Source organism: Aspergillus novofumigatus (genome assembly GCF_002847465.1).
Source record: "Aspergillus novofumigatus IBT 16806 chromosome Unknown P174scaffold_2, whole genome shotgun sequence".
Lineage (NCBI taxonomy): Eukaryota > Fungi > Ascomycota > Eurotiomycetes > Eurotiales > Aspergillaceae > Aspergillus > Aspergillus novofumigatus.
Genome location: NW_020194275.1, coordinates 1,646,181 through 1,663,010, shown reverse-complemented (window position 1 = coordinate 1,663,010; position 16,830 = coordinate 1,646,181). Strand labels below are relative to the sequence as shown.

General features: G+C 49.3%; 5 protein-coding genes across 5 annotated transcripts; 1 reads left to right on the top strand and 4 right to left on the bottom strand.

Moving 5' to 3' along the window:
• Positions 1–284: 284 nt before the first annotated feature.
• P174DRAFT_438669 (Spo12 family protein) lies at positions 285–1,401 on the bottom strand. The gene is made up of 3 exons (XM_024826597.1): positions 1,090–1,401; positions 857–946; positions 285–785 (listed from the first exon to the last, which is right to left on the bottom strand). Exons 1-3 carry the CDS (start codon positions 1,248–1,250, stop codon positions 680–682), a joined length of 357 nt encoding a protein of 118 aa, XP_024685440.1. The 5' UTR covers positions 1,251–1,401; the 3' UTR covers positions 285–679.
• Positions 1,402–2,083: 682 nt separating this feature from the next.
• On the bottom strand, positions 2,084–4,606 carry P174DRAFT_417848 (Sad1/UNC domain protein; the record flags this gene model as incomplete). Its single annotated transcript, XM_024824638.1, has 3 exons — positions 2,084–3,654; positions 3,717–4,157; positions 4,279–4,606. 3 exons carry the CDS (start codon positions 4,604–4,606, stop codon positions 2,084–2,086), a joined length of 2,340 nt encoding a protein of 779 aa, XP_024685439.1.
• A 1,363-nt stretch (positions 4,607–5,969) lies between these two features.
• Positions 5,970–7,910, bottom strand: P174DRAFT_365037 (putative serine/threonine protein kinase; the record flags this gene model as incomplete). Its single annotated transcript, XM_024822035.1, has 1 exon — positions 5,970–7,910. The coding sequence occupies one exon, from the start codon at positions 7,908–7,910 to the stop codon at positions 5,970–5,972; it is 1,941 nt and encodes a 646-aa protein (XP_024685438.1).
• Positions 7,911–9,653: 1,743 nt separating this feature from the next.
• P174DRAFT_438666 (uncharacterized protein) lies at positions 9,654–10,445 on the top strand. The gene has a single exon (XM_024826596.1). The coding sequence runs from the start codon at positions 9,796–9,798 to the stop codon at positions 9,976–9,978; it is 183 nt and encodes a 60-aa protein (XP_024685437.1). The 5' UTR covers positions 9,654–9,795; the 3' UTR covers positions 9,979–10,445.
• Positions 10,446–14,335: 3,890 nt separating this feature from the next.
• On the bottom strand, positions 14,336–16,519 carry P174DRAFT_428356 (uncharacterized protein; the record flags this gene model as incomplete). The annotated part of the gene is made up of 8 exons (XM_024825506.1): positions 14,336–14,555; positions 14,619–14,753; positions 14,791–15,076; positions 15,283–15,461; positions 15,515–15,726; positions 15,780–16,037; positions 16,367–16,400; positions 16,476–16,519. 8 exons carry the CDS (start codon positions 16,517–16,519, stop codon positions 14,336–14,338), a joined length of 1,368 nt encoding a protein of 455 aa, XP_024685436.1.
• Between the last annotated feature and the right edge of the window lie 311 nt (positions 16,520–16,830).

Below are 16,830 nucleotides of genomic sequence, written 5' to 3'. Positions count from 1 at the left end.
TGCGGAGTACTCGCAGTTTGCGGAGAAGCAGCCGAGCACTCCTTTTGAACCTCGGCTGGCCCGCTGTTCTCACCGTCTGGGGGCTGCAGAGTCAGACAACCATGGTGCGACGAGGGAGACGGAAGCCAAAATGTAACGACGAACTGAAAGACTATTTGACAACCGATAGCTGATTAGATATTACGATACCAAGGGGTTGCTGCATGGATGGTGATCCGAGGTTCGATCGGTTTACCGAACATTTCCAAAGATGAGGCCATAACCGACACCGACCGTCAGTATCAAAGACAGCGACATGATTTCATTATTTTTCCAGGCTATCATTATGGATCATCGATACAAAAACAGAAGACCAAAAAAAGAGACACAAGTCCATTCCCAATTCCTCTAATATCCCACATAATCTCCGTATGAACCCCAGACCAGAAAACAAAGCACCCAGAAACCCAAAGACAACAGTGTCAGCCTTACCACGTCAACCAATCGTAATCACACAGGCACAGCCCATGGTTACCGAAAGATGGTAGATGCGCGAAGCAGAGGACTCGAGACCGAGGCAGTCATGCTATGTATGCTCCCTTTTTCCTCCAACAATGCGACCAGCGCACTACATGGGGAAAAGGTGAGATATGCAACAGCTTGCCCTCTGCTCCGCATACTATCGAGTGATTGACCATGTCTAGGCCGTACTGTCATCTCCAATGCTCTTGTTGTTATGTTCCGCCGTGTTCTGCTCAAAGTTCTTCTTGCCCAGCTTGGCGAAGAGCGACTGAGGCTTTCCAGCGCTGTACGCATGTCTGTTAGCATTCTATTCAAAGGATAATCGATAATATCCAGACTCAAGCGGGTGACATACTTCTTGAACCGCTTCCCCTTGAGATTACTCAGCTTCTTCGAGCAGGGACTCATGATATCATCCGACGGAGAAACATAGCTCGCTTGGTTTCTGGCACCAATTCTAGTCAGACATGTCCTTCTAATCTCCCTTTCAACTGAATAAAAATGCACGATTCATGACCATGACAGAGTTTTCTGCCCGTCGCATCCCTCCAGGACTAATCTGATCTCAAGCACCTGGGGAAAACTCACTTATCTTCGTTCTGCAGTTTACCCTGCAAGACCGACCGATGGTATTCCGTCGAGTCCAGAGTCGCCGACGCGGACTTGAGATCGTTCACTTTGTCCTGGTTTGCAGCGAGGTGGGTGTTTGTTGACCGGTCGGCCAGAGGGGCGGTGGGTGTGGAGTCCATTGTATACAAAAGTGTAGATTTTTCAGGTGCACTTCAGCGTTTCTGTTTGTGATCTCAGAGAGCTTTCAGCACGAGATTATAAACCCGTCCTGGGTATAGATTGTGAAGATGATTGCAATGGCAGGAAAATATGTAGAATGAAAGAATCACCTTGGATGAAGGAAGTGATGGATAAGCAGAGAAAGAAAAACCGCGTCGATTGTTGTCATGGCAACTGCATCTGCCACTGGGAACTCCGGCGCTGCTATGCTTGACATCATCTGCACAGAAACCAGAAGTCTTGACAAGAAGTAAATAATAATTATCGATATTGCAGGCAGGTCATCGTCTGTCATTCAAATCATAATCATAGTGGTATCTAAACATACATATAAACATAGACACAATGATATCGAGTACAAGTGTACAACCGCCATGCCCTATACATCACTCTTGAACGTACACAGATAGAACGAAAATACAACAGTCATCCACTGCTCCATCTGTTGTTTTACAGAGTACCGGGCAAAATAAAGAAAGTAGAGGAGTCACATGAGGCCAGAGTGTTCCCAGTCAACGTCGCTTGGTTGATTCCGCGCAAGGCCTGGTGACAAAGAGCCGGATAAGCGTTCAGCTGAACCCGACAACTCAGTTTCTAAGCCAGCGCCTCAGGAATGGCGGCAATTAGCATTCCGGACCGCCGAAATCTGCAACAAAGACAGTTTATAACTCTGTACCCGCCCATTGCCCGGGTGATAGCCGTTCCTCTTTCGGACATGGGTCCCCTTATGACGCTAGAGGTCATGTCGAGCATTCCCGAGCCGTGTCGCTGGCCCAATAGGTGGGCGGTTTGCTCACGCCTCCGTGGATCCAGATGCATCTGAATCCCCGTCGTCGCTGTCTTCGCCGCTCTTCAAGACGGGAGGGCTGCTCTGCGACCGGAACTGAGGAGGTTCAATGTCTGGCAATTCAAGATCGCCAGGGGATGGCGATGATTCTCGTTTCTCTATCGACTCCAATGGTACTGATGTCTCTGAGGTTGGTGTTGGCGGCGAGTATGCAATGGTGGGGCTCGGCGCACTGTCATGCGTGTCGTCTGTAATGTTCCTTCTGTGGCCACCTCGATATGAGGACGTCGGCCTGGTAGAACTCGGACTCATGGAGGGCGAGCTAAATGGTGGAGATGACGATCGTAAACTGTACGATCGAGACACCATGTTTTGCACGCTGGGGAACTCCATATAGCTGCTCACTGCACCCCGAGAAAACAAGACCAAGCCAAAGCAGAAGAGGACCATGATGCTTTGAATCACAGCGACCCGCTTCTGAAAGACAAGTTCATCTGCCAGGACACCCAGCTGCGCACTCAAGGAGTATATCTCCTGGTGATATTGGATGCGCTGGGTTTCAAACTCCAACGCAACCGTCTTCCAAACCTGATCATACTGTTCGCGGAACTGTCTCAGTTCGTTCAAAACAGTCACGTTCAGATTTTCCAGAAAGGTTGAGGTTTTCGACAGCTGGCGCTTCTCGACTTTGCTAAACGCATCACGCAGAATACGCGACTGCTCCTCAATGTACAGAAGCGACAAAGTCGAGTTCGACTCCAGCATTTGCAGCCGCTTGTTGACAGATTTGAAGAACGACTCTTGCGTAGTCGGATTAGGTGATGGTGGTTGAGTTGCAGAAAATTTGGTTGAGTCGACTGGAGGAACTTGTTCTTCCTGGGACGAGGCTGTAGATTTCTGGTCTGCTTCCGACGTGGTATCGTGCTGCACAGGCTCAGACATGGTTGCCGTGGAAGCGGGAGGAGGGATGCCGTCAGCTCCGGACTGTCCAGCAGCTCGTCGAGCATCGGGTGCGTCTTTGGTACCATTACCTGCACCGGGCACAATAGGCACTGAGTCTTCGGGTGCCGGTGGCGTGGTGTCCCTCGCAGGCGAGTCATGTTGAGCAGCTGTGTCAGCTCTTTCCTGGCCAGCAGGTATCGCCGGTGTAGCCTGCGCACTGCATGTCTCGGAATCTGCATAATTCGCCAGAAGCCTCTCCAGCCCTTGTGCTGGGTTCGGGCAAGTATCTTGGAGTTCAGCCTGCACATTTTTGCCCATGCCTTCACGAGTTTGCGCACCAACGTCAGGCGGATTTCCGGATGGCTTTGCAATCTCCGGGTCAGCGACAGCATGGCCCGGCTCCGAAGCCTCATCAATGATCTCATCGTCAACTCGACTAGCCTCGCCATCATGCTTGTATTCCTCCAGCATAGTGGTTCCATGGACGCGAATGAGACTCAGAGGGCAGTAGAACTCGTTTCCGTAGTGTGTCAGAAATTCAATCTTCAGATACCGAGCCCAGATTAACGGGTTCTCCACCGCGAACGCTTGGACTTCACGAGTATTCCTGGCTTCAAAGACCCCAATTCTCTCCACTGGTCCGGTTTTGCCGGGTATCGATCCGAGACGCTAACCCGGAAGGTGTGAAAGATGGAACTGAAGAACTCGTAGTTCGCAAGAACCACAGTGTCCACCAAGATATCGTCACACAGCTCGAGTATCAGAAACTTATTTTTAGCCCGGCACTCATTAAGCATGTAGCTGTCTTTATTTTCGATCAGTACGGAAGACGATCCCTGACACTCGGGGTTGGTCTTGAGCACTGTAGCAGCGCAGTCAAAGGAGGCGTAGTTGAAGCGCTCCTTGCACGTAGTCCCAGCGTCTTTCCTGCGCAAGCTGCCTGACCGTATAACCCCAGGAGACGGAGCACTCCCATCTCCACTAGGTCCGCTATCCACCGACCCTGCGCTCTCTCCCGCGTGCGTCCCCGAGCCAAACGACGGCGGTCGCGCGGCCTCTGGCGCGTCAGCGCCGAACCCACCAAAATCAAGCTCAATCTCCGCGTCTTCTCCCAGTGAATCCAGCGCGTTGCTGATCCCTGTGGGCCGTCGTCGGCTCTCGTTCCCTGCCACGCCACTCCGCCGGTTCCCCCCACATTCTCCGCCGACTGGCCAACCTTTGCTAGATTCTGCTTCTTCCAATCTTCAAAGGAGAGAAACTTGGCGTTGTCGAGGGCGAATCCGTATCCAGCTCCTGCTCCTGACCAGGCTGTTGTTGTTCAGCTGCAGCGCTGGCGGTGCTGGTCGGCGACGAATTGTCTGAAGTAGTAGACACCATAGCAGAAGGTCCCCCAGTGACGGTAATGCCTGACCTACTCCAGCGGGTCTCGATGCAGACAGGCCACCGAATAAACTCGGCCTCAGTATCCCGCCAGCCCCTTGCCAGGCATAGTGGCTGTGAGTGCTCCAGTGCCGCTTCCCCAGCCGCAAGCAGGGCGAGGGCGGCCAAATGAACGAGAGATGCGCCCGCACATCGGCCCCAAAGCATCATGCACACGATGCTGTAGAAGGGAAAAAAGGGTATGCTCGAGTCAGAAGCCGTTATCCGCTAAACGTTCTGCTAGCACGTTTGACCCTAAAGTCACCACTGATAAAGATATGTCGGAAGATATCATGAAATAGTCGACTAGATCATATCCGTGGTGTGTACATTGCCGTCTGTATAATGCATCATGGCGTTAGCGCTCCGGAGAATAAAGTGAAAGTAAGAAAAAGAAGGGCTTATCAGTACATGGGCTTACCGCGTGCATTCGGCCGCGCTTGCTTGGGCCAGTTGGCGCAAGGAATGGAAGAAGATCAAAGAAAGAGGCATGCAATGCAGGTTTTCGAATACTGCTTTCCTAAAAGCGACGACCAGTGTTAATTAGACATGTCCGAGTGAAAAAGAAACTGTGTCCACAGTTGCAGCCCGTGCAAAGGATTTCGTCCCTGCATCAGGTCAAGGTGGCTTTCTGCGAGTGTCCCCAATCGTCCAACAGTCTGTGACCGCCTTTTCCACCCTCGTCACCGCCTCAAGAATGTCATCTCGATGATGGAGTATAGGTAGGCTAAGGTAGCTATGTGCACAGTGGGGGATTTATTTCTTTAACCTGAATTACTAGAGCAATTAATGAGAGGAAGAAACGATTCACGAGAAATTGTTAATTCAGGACTATTCCTTGGGATTATTGTCCACTTCACAGCCTACCTAATCAGCTGTCCCACCTAGCTAGCTACATACAGTACAGTGCATTGGCTCTTTGAAGGAACCAACAATAGACAGAAAGTGGAAGAGAACAATAGTCGCAAAGCTTTTCCTTTTTCCCGCTTTTTCCTTCAGTGTCGTGCAGAAGATTTGATGAATAGCCGGCGACGAACGTAAACCATCCGTCACTCTCGCCATGCATCATCGCTCCTTGCCCCTGTGCCATTGCCAAACCGTCAAAAATTGCACCTTTCGATGTTGAAGAGTATGTGAACACATAATGTTGAAGTCAAACAGAGCAACCCTTCTTGGAATACAATCCCAATGGTTCAGTTGCTGATGAGTCACTTTTTGAACCGCTCGCCGCCACCGCTCGCATACTCCAGAGCGAGCTATAATATACAGGGAAAAAAGACAAGACATGACCACGCACTCCAACGAGGCGAACAAGAAATTCTATCTATGAGAGTGCGCTTTGTTTTTCAATGAAAATAGGAGAGGCGAGTAAGTGTTAAGAGAGAAAATCAAAAAGGAAAGACAAAGAAGGTGACGTATATAGGTTTTCTCTGCTCTTCTTCCAAAATGGTTGAGACGGAACAACGGGACGGAAAGACATTGGACACAAGGGTAAAAGACGATGCTGCGGACGATAATGATGGTGATGACGTTAGAGGTGAAGGTCGTGCCAGCCACCCACGAGATCAAGATCTTCGTCAATGCTTCCATCGTAACCGCTGGGAGTGAAAGGTTTGACGGCCTTTGGGGATTCCACGGCATCACGGCGCTTACCCTTCTCCGGGAACGGGCGGCGGCGACGGTCCTGATGCGCGAGGTTATCTTTCTTGGCCCAGGATCCGTAGTCGAATCCGGACGAGCCAAGGCCCCAGTCCTTTCGCCAACTCATGCTGTTTGAAGACTTCGGCTGGCCGAATGATCTTTCTGTAGGCTTGTAATTTCTTCTTCTGTCGCCTAGCGCGGCCCACTTGTCCAGATTCGACTTCTTGGGTGAGCTTTGCGAGAAGCGAGGAGCTGAATTCACAGCAGGAGTACCAACATCGGCGAGAGGTGACTTGGCAGTAATGTCGACGGGCTTGGTGGAAGGCGTCTGTTGCGCGGACGACCGAGCATTGAGAAGCGAGGACGACTTGGGCTCACGAAGCCCAGTCGCGGGAGTAGGAACATCCATGCCGCTGCTCTCATGGCTCCAGCTACGCGAATTCGGATCATGCCTCTCTTGGAAGACGACGTCCTCATGTTCGAATTCCTCATCCTCATCCCAAAGGTCACTCCAGCTCTTCGAAATCTGGTCGTTCTTGTTCCGCCCAAACACCATGGACAGAGAGGGTATCGGTTTGGCTGCATGGCTCGGAAGAGAACCTGTGATCGGCACAGGATCCGAAGGAGGTGGGTACCTAGGGCCAATCGGGCGGAATGCAGTAGACTTAAAAGATTCACCCAAGGCGGAGTCGAGAACGGATGCCATAGATGGAGTGCCCTGATGAACGGAGAACCAGGAAGTACCAGCAGTCTCCGAGGCAGGGAAGAGGTCTTCGGAGTAGCTCTCGTTGTCGGGGATAGCAGACAGCTGGCGGATGGCTTGTGGCGGGCTGGATTGCAAAGCTTTGGCCCAGGGGAAAGAATCGCCTTGGTGTGCAGATGCGGTTTGAACCGAGGGGGTTCGAAGAGGCTCGCGGTTGGCGCTTGCAGGAACAACCTCGCGGTCGTCGGTGCAGAAATCGTCCAATACCTCATCGTCGGTAGTGAAGGAAACTGCCCGCAACAGGGCATCACGGACACCGGCAAGCGAGCGTTTCTCAGGATCGATGGCCAAGGCAATTCTCAGGATCTCAAAAGTATCCTGGGACATGTTGGTGAAGATGTCGAAAAGAGACTGGCGATCACGAACGTAATCCGCGAAGAGGATGTCCGATTCCGTGGGAGTTGCAAAGGGATTGCGAGCGAAGAGGACATTGAGCAAACAGATGCCAATCGCCCAGATATCAGCCTTGGCAGGCGAATAGCCATTAGCACCCGGGTCGTACTGTTCGGGGGCCATGTAGCGGTCGCTTCCAACGCACGCTTCATGACACCAAGCAGCACGAGTTGCCAAGCCAAAGTCACCGAGCTTCATTGTGCCGTCCTGCGTCAAGAAGATGTTCTCCGGTTTGATGTCACGGTGGTACATGCCATTCGAGTGAAGGAACTCAACAGCACTAACCAGCTGCAGCATGAAATCGCGAACATGCTCCGTCTCCAAGGGACCGCGGTTGAGCCGAATTGCTTCATAAAGATCGCCGTTGGCGCAGTACTCCAGAACGAGGTACAAATGAGCCTCCGTCTCGAATGAGTGAATAAGATTCACGATATTCGGGTGGTGTGCAAGGCGCTTGTGACAATAGAGCTCTTCAAAACGATCGTCAATGGCAAATGGAGCTGAGGAATCATCGGATGGTGCCTTGGTCAAACGCTTGATGGCCACATCTTGACCGGTCTTGGTATCTGTAGCGAGAAAGACCATACCAAAGGATCCATGGTTCAAGGGAGCCACGGTCCTAAAACGACCATCCAAGAGCTGGCCTTTGACAAAGTTGTTCTTCAGGCAATCCATGACTGATGATTTGGATAGGACGTTCGTTTGAAAAAAGGTAGACGGTCCGTTGGAAGAGAGGATCGGTGGCGGTCCGTGAGAGCAGTCTCTTTAGACAAATGAGGAAACGTCGATCAGGAAGTATGAGACCTCTCGGAAGGCCAATGCAGAACAGAAAGCCAAAAAAAAAAAAAAGCAACCAGGCTATAGAATATGATCAAGAAAGAAAACCAGGTCTGCAATGCCAATAAGACCTTGACCACGAAGAGGACCAACGAATAAAGGGAACAGAAAGGAATCGAAAGAGATGAAAAGCGAAAAACACCGATTGTCGACTCAGACTTTCATATAAATACCGGAGACGATAACAAAAGGGAAAGATGACAGTGGGCGCGGAGCGCGGTTCAGAGTACCCAGGGAGGGATTGACGAGGCAAGGAAATAGTAAAGACCGTTATTGGTTCATCTGTATATCGTTTCACAGAATGAGTTGAATCGGATGAATAAAGAACGAGTTTCGAGTGAACGGCTATGTCCGGCAGAAGGACACGAGAAGATATGAGGTGAGAAGAAATTGAGAGACGATAGAAACGCTGCGTGATATCGTAACTTTAATGCCGAAGTATAACAAACAAGTGCCGTAACTTATAAGGCTGCCTTCGAACACCAGGCTGAAGGGAGAGAAAGATGGTGTGACTCAGAAACCGAGGATTAACAAGTCATGAGCTCCAGAGGGCGTGCAATGCAAAACTTGCAGAGGTGAAAATTGGTATATTAAAGGGCCAGAGAAGGCAATGGACAACTGTTATCAGGTGTCTTCAACAAAGTCGAAGAACCAGATATCAGCACCCGGCCCCGGTTTGGCGGTGATTGACAGATAGCGAGGCAGATCTCACGCTCAATCAAACCGATACTCTCACGCCCAGTATATTTGTCGCAATGTAGCACGGTTCTGGAGTGAATTGCAAGTCGCAGAGAGGGTTTTGTCACAAATGACTTCTTATCCGTGGTTGACTAGCGGTATGAGTCACGGTAGCTGGTGTTCTGGAGGCCAGAGGCGATACAGCGGTGAGAGGAGCTCGAAGCAGACAAGACAAGTGCACCTGCTCAGAACAGAAGAAGAACCAAAGACCTAATCTGATTTTAGGTAATTAAGAAGCACTGTCGAGTCGCAACGAGTTGAGGTCGAGAAGAAGGAGGTTGGTGAGAGTTGTGGTTGATCGGGATAAGGATGAGTTGAGTTGAGTAGACGGTCGGTCGGGAGGCAAATTAGGTAGGTATGTACGTAATGGCGGACGGACGATTTAAAAGCTTAGGTGGGTTCGAATCGAGGATGAAGAGGAAGAGTAGGAGGAAAGAGACGTCGGATGGAAGATAGAGATGAGAGAAGAGGAGAAGGAACAGGACGGACTAGGAGTATGCAGTAGGGAAGACGAGGCGATAGGGATGGGGAGAGGATGGATAAGGAGATTGCGGGTACTGTATGACTGAAACTGTAGACCAGCGATGAGCAATAATGTCAGGTTGTTGGGCCGGGTATGGTTATGTAATAATAAGGGAGGAGGGGTGGGAAGCAGGCAAATACTTCCGTTACCTTAGGCAAAGACGGCACCCCGGAACCTTTGGGGAGCAGGAAGTAAGGTAACAGGCCAGTGAGGGACAGAAAGCGGCCGAATGAGCGCGAAACGTCTTGTGACTGGACAATATAAGGGTGGAGCCATTAGTGGATTCCATCTGAACCAATCTGCTGTCATACACTCCATACCAATACGTCGCCCTCGTGGTAACTGAAAGGTAAAGTATCTTAGGTAACGAGGTAACGACAATACGCGCGAAGGGGTGATCTTCGGTCGGCCCACCCTTCCTGATTGCTGGCAGATGGGCGCAGGTCGAGTCTGTTTTCGGAAATGGGCCCACACCCCCTGAATGATTCAACCTATGGACAGGTAACTACAGCAAATCTTCCCATCCTCGTCATCATCACTATCGTCTCCATTATTATTTCGGATATCCTCATTATTAGAACTATGGAAAACAAAATCCAGATCACTAGCTCCAATATTGAGTCTTTAGTCGTTGAGAAAGGATAATGGATTTGTTGTTCCCCGTTGACCACAATGACGATGTATCAGTCCGTAGCGTTCCAGTAATTAAAATCATTATCACCCAGGTACTCGAAAGGAATTAGAATCCTCCAAGCATTCCTCAGCACTGTCAATTGATTCTACGAGTCTTCTGTAGGCTCCCTATGCATATATTCGGATCCGAGTCATTAGGCTGCGACTTTCATGATTAGTTTGATATAGTTGCGAATCTGCTACGTTTATCACCAGGTGTACATTTGCTACTTGGATCAGCGCTTATGCATTAGAGATAACAGAGTTTGCCTGTTAGACTTGCTGTAGAGCAGCTAATAGAAGCATAAGGTACCTATTATTCTGACTTTATTCTTGGTTACTGAGTTCCGCAGCCGTGGTAGGCCTGGAAATACTCCGTCCATCGTACATATTAGGTACCAAGCAATCAAAGGGGACAACGGTGCTAAACAAGTTCCTGCAGGTCCAGAGACTAAACAGGGTCTTAAGAGGGCCTGCTTCATTAGAGTAATAAAAAAAATAACTACCCTGGGAGGATGAGTAGTTGAAGTCTCAAAAACACCATAATGTATAACCAGTTGGCATTTCTATTTTCATTTGCAATTGCACCATAGCTTCCATCTTGAGCAATGACTTTTGCCATCAAGGGCTGACGAGTATGGATGAACAATGATGTGGGAGAGGAGTCGATACTGGGCGAGACCCTCGGTGGTGAACCAGTCAACCGGATGATAGAAGACAATGATGCATCATGGGCCACCCCCAGTAAATTCCCTCGCCGATGGCGGAGCAACGGTGGCGGTAGGCTACTCCATTTTCGGCTACATGCACTGCCGCTACTGCAATCTGAACCAATGGAGAGCCGCCGAATTGATACTAAATTCAAGCTGCATGACGCCACACCAAATCGGATAGGGCAGTGGCCAATGATCACCTGGCTCGAGTGTCTGAGACCTGAGAAAGCCTGGGGAGTCAAGGATAAGGTAATTATCATAACTCTCTCATAGAACCAAAGGCTTTCAAAGCATGGGAAACGTCATTTCAGGAACAGATGTCAGCATTTAGCATCATATTATTGGGATATTTTTCACCTGTCTAGATTATATCATCATTAATTAAAGCCAAACGAGCGAAGATCTATGGGTTGGCCAGTCCTTACTATGTAGGAACATGTACCTGGATCGTAATGATAAGATTTCCCTGCGAATGGCCCCGGCTCAGATGGTCCCAGCACTGCTTATGCAAAGCAATACCCCCTGTGTCGCACAACTGATACCTGATCTGCGCAATCAACGTTGAACAGCCTTTGGCGCGCGGGATTCTCAAACACAAGTCATGCAATCATGGAATTGTATCAATTTGCGGGGTTTTCAAAAAGCAATTACACCTGAGAAACCATAGTATCAGATTTCAACAGCAGCGGGCGGGGTGACACTTGACACATTCATCAAAGAGGGAAGAATGAACAATGCATGGTCAGTCAATCGTAATTTTCGACTGGCTACCGCTCTTGTCACTGTGAAGACAACAATCTCGACTCATCGTCAAGTAAAGGACCAAAGAAAAACGGCTTGACCGTGGCTGGCATGCATGCTCGATGCGCATGCCTGGCAACAGCTGGCAGAGGAATGGACGGACTGACTTTCCATCAAAGTACGCAATCTCGGCGGTGAGAGAGCGGGAAAGGGTAAATGGCCCTTGAGCTGCAGCCTACGTTAGCCCAAGCTTGACCGCTTCATTTCTGTATGCATGTGTCTCTACGGAGTAAAGTGTAGACTTTTTTTGACCTTGCAGTTGGCGTTGCGTGTTTCTGGACGATGCACCTCCTGTTGTTGCCCTGAGACGGACTCACAAGGTACAGTGTACAGCACGGCAGACTAGACAATGGCCGAGGGTGCATACGAATCATGGAGAGCATGACATATACCTCCTGATAAGCAGGTACACAGTACCTTCTGTGTTGTTGAGGAGACTTGTCTAGTCTAGTCCAACCTGGTAGCTACTCAGATTGCTTCCCCGATCACCATGTTCCAATCGTGGACATTATCTTGATCAACCGCCCTTGCTGACATCACGCGATAAGCTCCCTCCGGATCAACCATACAAAACACACCTCACCATCTTCTCGTGGTCTGTTTCCCCTGCGACTACGAATAGAAGCTCTCTTATCTGTTGGCTGACGGCACTCTTATGATTCTATGACTTTCCATCACTTTCTATGCTTCCCTACGTATCCGGCAACCTTCTCAAGTCATTTAATCAATCCCAATTGGGCAATATGAGCTTGATGCTTGCCTCTAGTTGATTGTTGAGTGTGGTGGCATCAAGTCGTTCATTGGAGATTCCTTCTAGCGAGGTGTTTTGATACTCTGCTCACTTCGGCCCCAAGGACATGCCTTTTTGCTAGGGTTTTCCGAGATGGCTGGACTCCTGCCTCGTCTATGCTTGTGGTTATGAGACTGGACTGTTCCTCAGACATTGGCCGGGGGTTTGACAAGCATGCCACTCCTCCTTCGCCATAGTCGGCATCTGGCAGTTTCAGTTGCCGTCGATTGACCCAGGCATATGTGTTTGGGAAGTGATTCAACTCATAACGTAACCGCCAGTTGAGACCAGAGGAGTAATCCGACCTACCGTCGATGGCTACCGTGCTTTTTCGGTTCAGCACATCTTCTTCCCTACTCAGCTTCTCGTATTGACCGTTAGGTTTGGCAGATTCTGCATGCGTGGCTGGAATGATGAACGCTTATTCACCACAGCAGCTGCCATTGCGTTTAGATACGTATGTTTACGAGTGCTAATCCGTTCCATTATGGCCATTAGCAGCGCGGCTGGGCGCTGACCAAGAATAACCCCAGATGGAGCCAATTCAGCGCCCATCCCTGGGCTGCGGGGGCTGTACGCTATCTGATTACATCGGTTTCCCTTTTGTAAGTTAGCCTACATAGGCTTCCTAGTCGAGTCGCTTCCGGATAATTGTAAACACTTACGGGCAAGTATGGTTGGCTGCTCTGGTGGGACAGAACATTCCCCCAATGCATGGATCTACCCTACATAGATACCTTGTGCATGTATTCCGTAGCGAATGCGCCTTGAACGGAACTGAGGATAGCATCTAGGTCGAAGTCGGAGAATACAGAAAAGACAACGTTTCCTTTCTCCAAATCAGCCATATTTCTGGTCACCGTGCAAAACAAAAATAAAAAAAAATACACTGACTATCTTCGGGTCGCGTGTCTACCTTCCCTGCCAGAATAAGGACCCATAGTGGTGGGCATGGATTGTATGATTTCCGACTAGTCATTGCCCTGTGAACCATGTCCATGGCGCAAGAGGAGGCAACACAGGAATTCCACCTCCTGACGGTTACGAAACTCGTCGCATGATCAAAAACTCCCTTCCATGTGGCGGAAGAGGATCTACAATAATGATAATACCAGCCTTCTTTTCTGCACTAACAACCCCAAAAATGTGAGCGATCCAGCACCCTGCCGTTGCAAATACTACTGGTCTGTCGATTACCCCGCACGATCTTCGAGTCGCCCCAGTCGATATTGGAATTCCTCGGTCCTATTATCATGGGATGATAGGCATTGGGCAATGTAAAAATGGGAGTAATCTCTTAATGATGTGATTTGTCCAAAGAGGTCCAGTCCAAACTTAATGTAGGTAACTTAACTGTGCTTACTTTCGTACACAGTCCCACTTGTATCTCTCTATCTCCGTATGGGGTAATACGTAAGCGGACATACATCACCTGCCATCTTCCAATGTTGATTAGGTAGGATCATTGCTGGAAGTTGTGCAGACGATCAAGTATCTAGTCACCTAGTGTTTATCTAGGGAGTACCTTAGAAACTCTCTAGTGGATCCATTCCCCATGCTCCGGGGTACTTTGCTGGATTCTGACCGTCCTCTGACCTTCGAGTCTCAGTAGATTGTGGACCGGACAGGACTCGTGGATAGAGTTGAGGCCTGCTGTAAGAGGAAATCTCTCTTTATCAGATGCTGTTTCGCCAATCCTGTCACGGTGTCACCGGGTTTCCTGAGCGCGGAGGATATGTTGTGAGTAGAGTTGGCTCAGTGGCTGGGTTTCCCCGGTTTCAAGAGTCGGGGTCCTGTCTATTGCTCTTTGCCCTGAGCATTTTCTGATATTGGAAGACAATGTCGCCATTTTGAGTCTAAACTGCCAACATAGTATCGTTTCAAGGAGATCCCATGGCAAGTAGGCCATGAGTGGATCAGGCGCAATAGAACATCAATTCAAGTGGATGGTAAGCATGATCTATCCGGAGGCATTTCTCGCAGCCCAGCGCGTTTGCTTTTTCAAAATGCAATCGCTCATCTCCTGTTAGATCCCGTAATCCAAGCTCTCTAAGTTCAGCGAAGGTTTCAAGTGCACGTTCGTAATCCTCATTCGAAGTCCAACCATCACGCTCCACAAACCCTCGCAGTGCGTTCCAGTGTCAGCTTGCTCATTCCAACCTTCGCCCTCTCGATACTGTGTTTTCAGTTCCTCGTTTTTGAAGTTAATCGGACAAGCAACCTCGTCGTTCACCTCGTCCCAATGGCTGTGGTTCGTATAATAGTTGGCTACATTGAGTCTAAGGTAGTGTATAGCTAGGGAAACATACCGCGCAACACGGATGAGGCACTGCCTGAAGGGTAAGATATCGCCATCCCATGTGTTTGTAGAAAATACTGCAGTCTCTTTCCTTGTCCGCCCGTGAGGCAACTCAAAGATCTCGTGGAGGACTGGATTTTGTCCTCTAAGTGTTGGATTCATATGCCCAGAGTACAATAGACTTTTCCACTTGAGCTCGAATCCGAGCTCTCTCGGCTTTGTCCTCAATATCCCTGTAGTGGTCGGGCAATTCCAGCATGATTGCATTGTAAGCTACTAATTTCGGACGTCGGGCTTGGGTGAAGAGAGGGCCAGCCCAGTTATCCTGCCAGTCTATAACTCCAGTAACCTTGTTCCCCTTAACAAGTAGATTCGGAGCATGTATATCCCAGTGCCGGACGGTAGACCTGTTCAGCTCTTTATTATTCGGCAAAAGACAGTCGGAACATCCATGAACTTGTTGTAAAGCTCGACATGGGCATCAGCAGAGCTTTGCGAGGAGCCCTCTGTTACCATAAACATGTCATATCATGGCTTTGGAGTCGCTGCAGTAGCATAACGGCTAATCCAAGCAATCTCTCGCCGGGCTATTGCGTTGAGATAATCTTTGGGGCACTTCCCTGTGAACAGGTTTTAGCAAAGATAACATTACTAGGCGGATATCTAGTTCTCACAAGGGCCACGATCGATGTCCAAAGGTGCCCGTTCTTTGTCCCAGAAGTCGTTATTGGACACTGGTCCTATCACAAAACGACTCTTGACTTCCTCCCTCTGTGACTGTGGTGCATCACTCGCAATTTCAGCCTTTTCGCAGCCCGGAAACGCATCGACCACCAAGTAGAGGCTTCCATAACTACACTTTCCTATCAGACTTAGATGGCCATCATCTGGAATGTCTTGACATACCGCGTAAACGATAGAGGTAGGAGCTTCTTTTCAATAGCAATGATGTCCTCCACAATCTTCGACGTATCAGCAAGCTTCAGATCATCCCAGATCTCACCAAGTTGCCTCCCAGTAGCTTCCTCCATAAGTATATATTCAGATCCCACAGGGTTATCCGCTTTTCCACTCCAAGCTAAGACTTTTGGGACAGGTATTCCAAGGACAGTCCGAGCCTGCAAGGGTCAGAGGTAAGCCTGTGCCTCCTACTCTGGGGAAGACGACTTACAAACTCCATGGTCGCAACTTCCGACGCAGTTGTCGTGCACGAACGTCCAACGTTAGGATATGGTATTCGTGCAATCACCGTCGAGTTATCATCCAACACAAGTCGGGAGACCTTATTAAATCCGCCCTCTGCGGTCTTCGACATAGATACGCAGGCCTTCGCACCGACACTCCTGGTAGCAGTAGCCTTGAGTTCAGACACATTGAACTGCTTGGATCGATTGCGAAGCTGGATGTCCTCGTTCCACAACCATATTCGCTTGAGTAATGGAAGAAATCCTCATATTGTAAATCTGAATGTTCGGATATAGCTGGAACGTGACTGAAGGGAGGACTAGATACTGAGTGAGTGAGACGACGAGTGATGAGTAGTGGTGTTTGTTTAAATGACCAGCTATGCGAAGGATTGGGGTCAAAGTGACGAAATTAGACATGTTTAGCTTGTACGATGTCTACAATTTCCCGTAAACAGGTCCTGATGTAGCCAATGGCATGTTGAGACGGCAAGCGCACAAGTAGTTGATATCTATCCTGTCCAGACTGTGTGAGTCCAGAAAGGCAACGGCTTCCTACTGCTTTCTATCTCACCTTCCTCGTAGTTCTGAAACCTCCCAAATGCCACCTATGAAGAGTCCAAATATTTGAATACAGTTATAAGCAGTATCTATTGTGAAATGTCCGTTAAGAATTGATGTACCTTGATGGCGCGAGGTTACAACAGTTCACAAGAACAGGGGCCATGGCTGATGGCCCGTCCTCAGAGGTAGAGCGGCGTAGTCCGGGACTTACTCCTGAATTGCTCCTGAAACCCACCTGGAAAGATCAATCTGGAGAGATGCTTATGCGCTGATGACATTGATAGCTATCATGCATCATAAAGAATAATATATCGCGCATTTCTCCTGGACTGAATTTGCCTCCCGATAAGGAGCCCTTCCATAGTGCTGACTACATTGTAGCAGATTGATCTACAAGGCACATCCAGGCTGCATCACGAATACTCCCCTTTCTGTACGGAGTACAATCACCAGATAGCCACACTACCTACATGA

Coding starts and splice junctions, on each gene's coding strand:
- P174DRAFT_438669 (XM_024826597.1), bottom strand. CDS start 1,250: ATGGACTCCACACCCACCGCCCCTCTGGCCGACCGGTCAACAAACACC. Junction 947..1,089: donor AAACTGCAGAACGAAGATAA/GTGAGTTTTCCC, acceptor AATTGGTGCCAG/AAACCAAGCGAGCTATGTTT. Junction 786..856: donor AAGGGGAAGCGGTTCAAGAA/GTATGTCACCCG, acceptor ACATGCGTACAG/CGCTGGAAAGCCTCAGTCGC.
- P174DRAFT_438666 (XM_024826596.1), top strand. CDS start 9,796: ATGGGCCCACACCCCCTGAATGATTCAACCTATGGACAGGTAACTACA.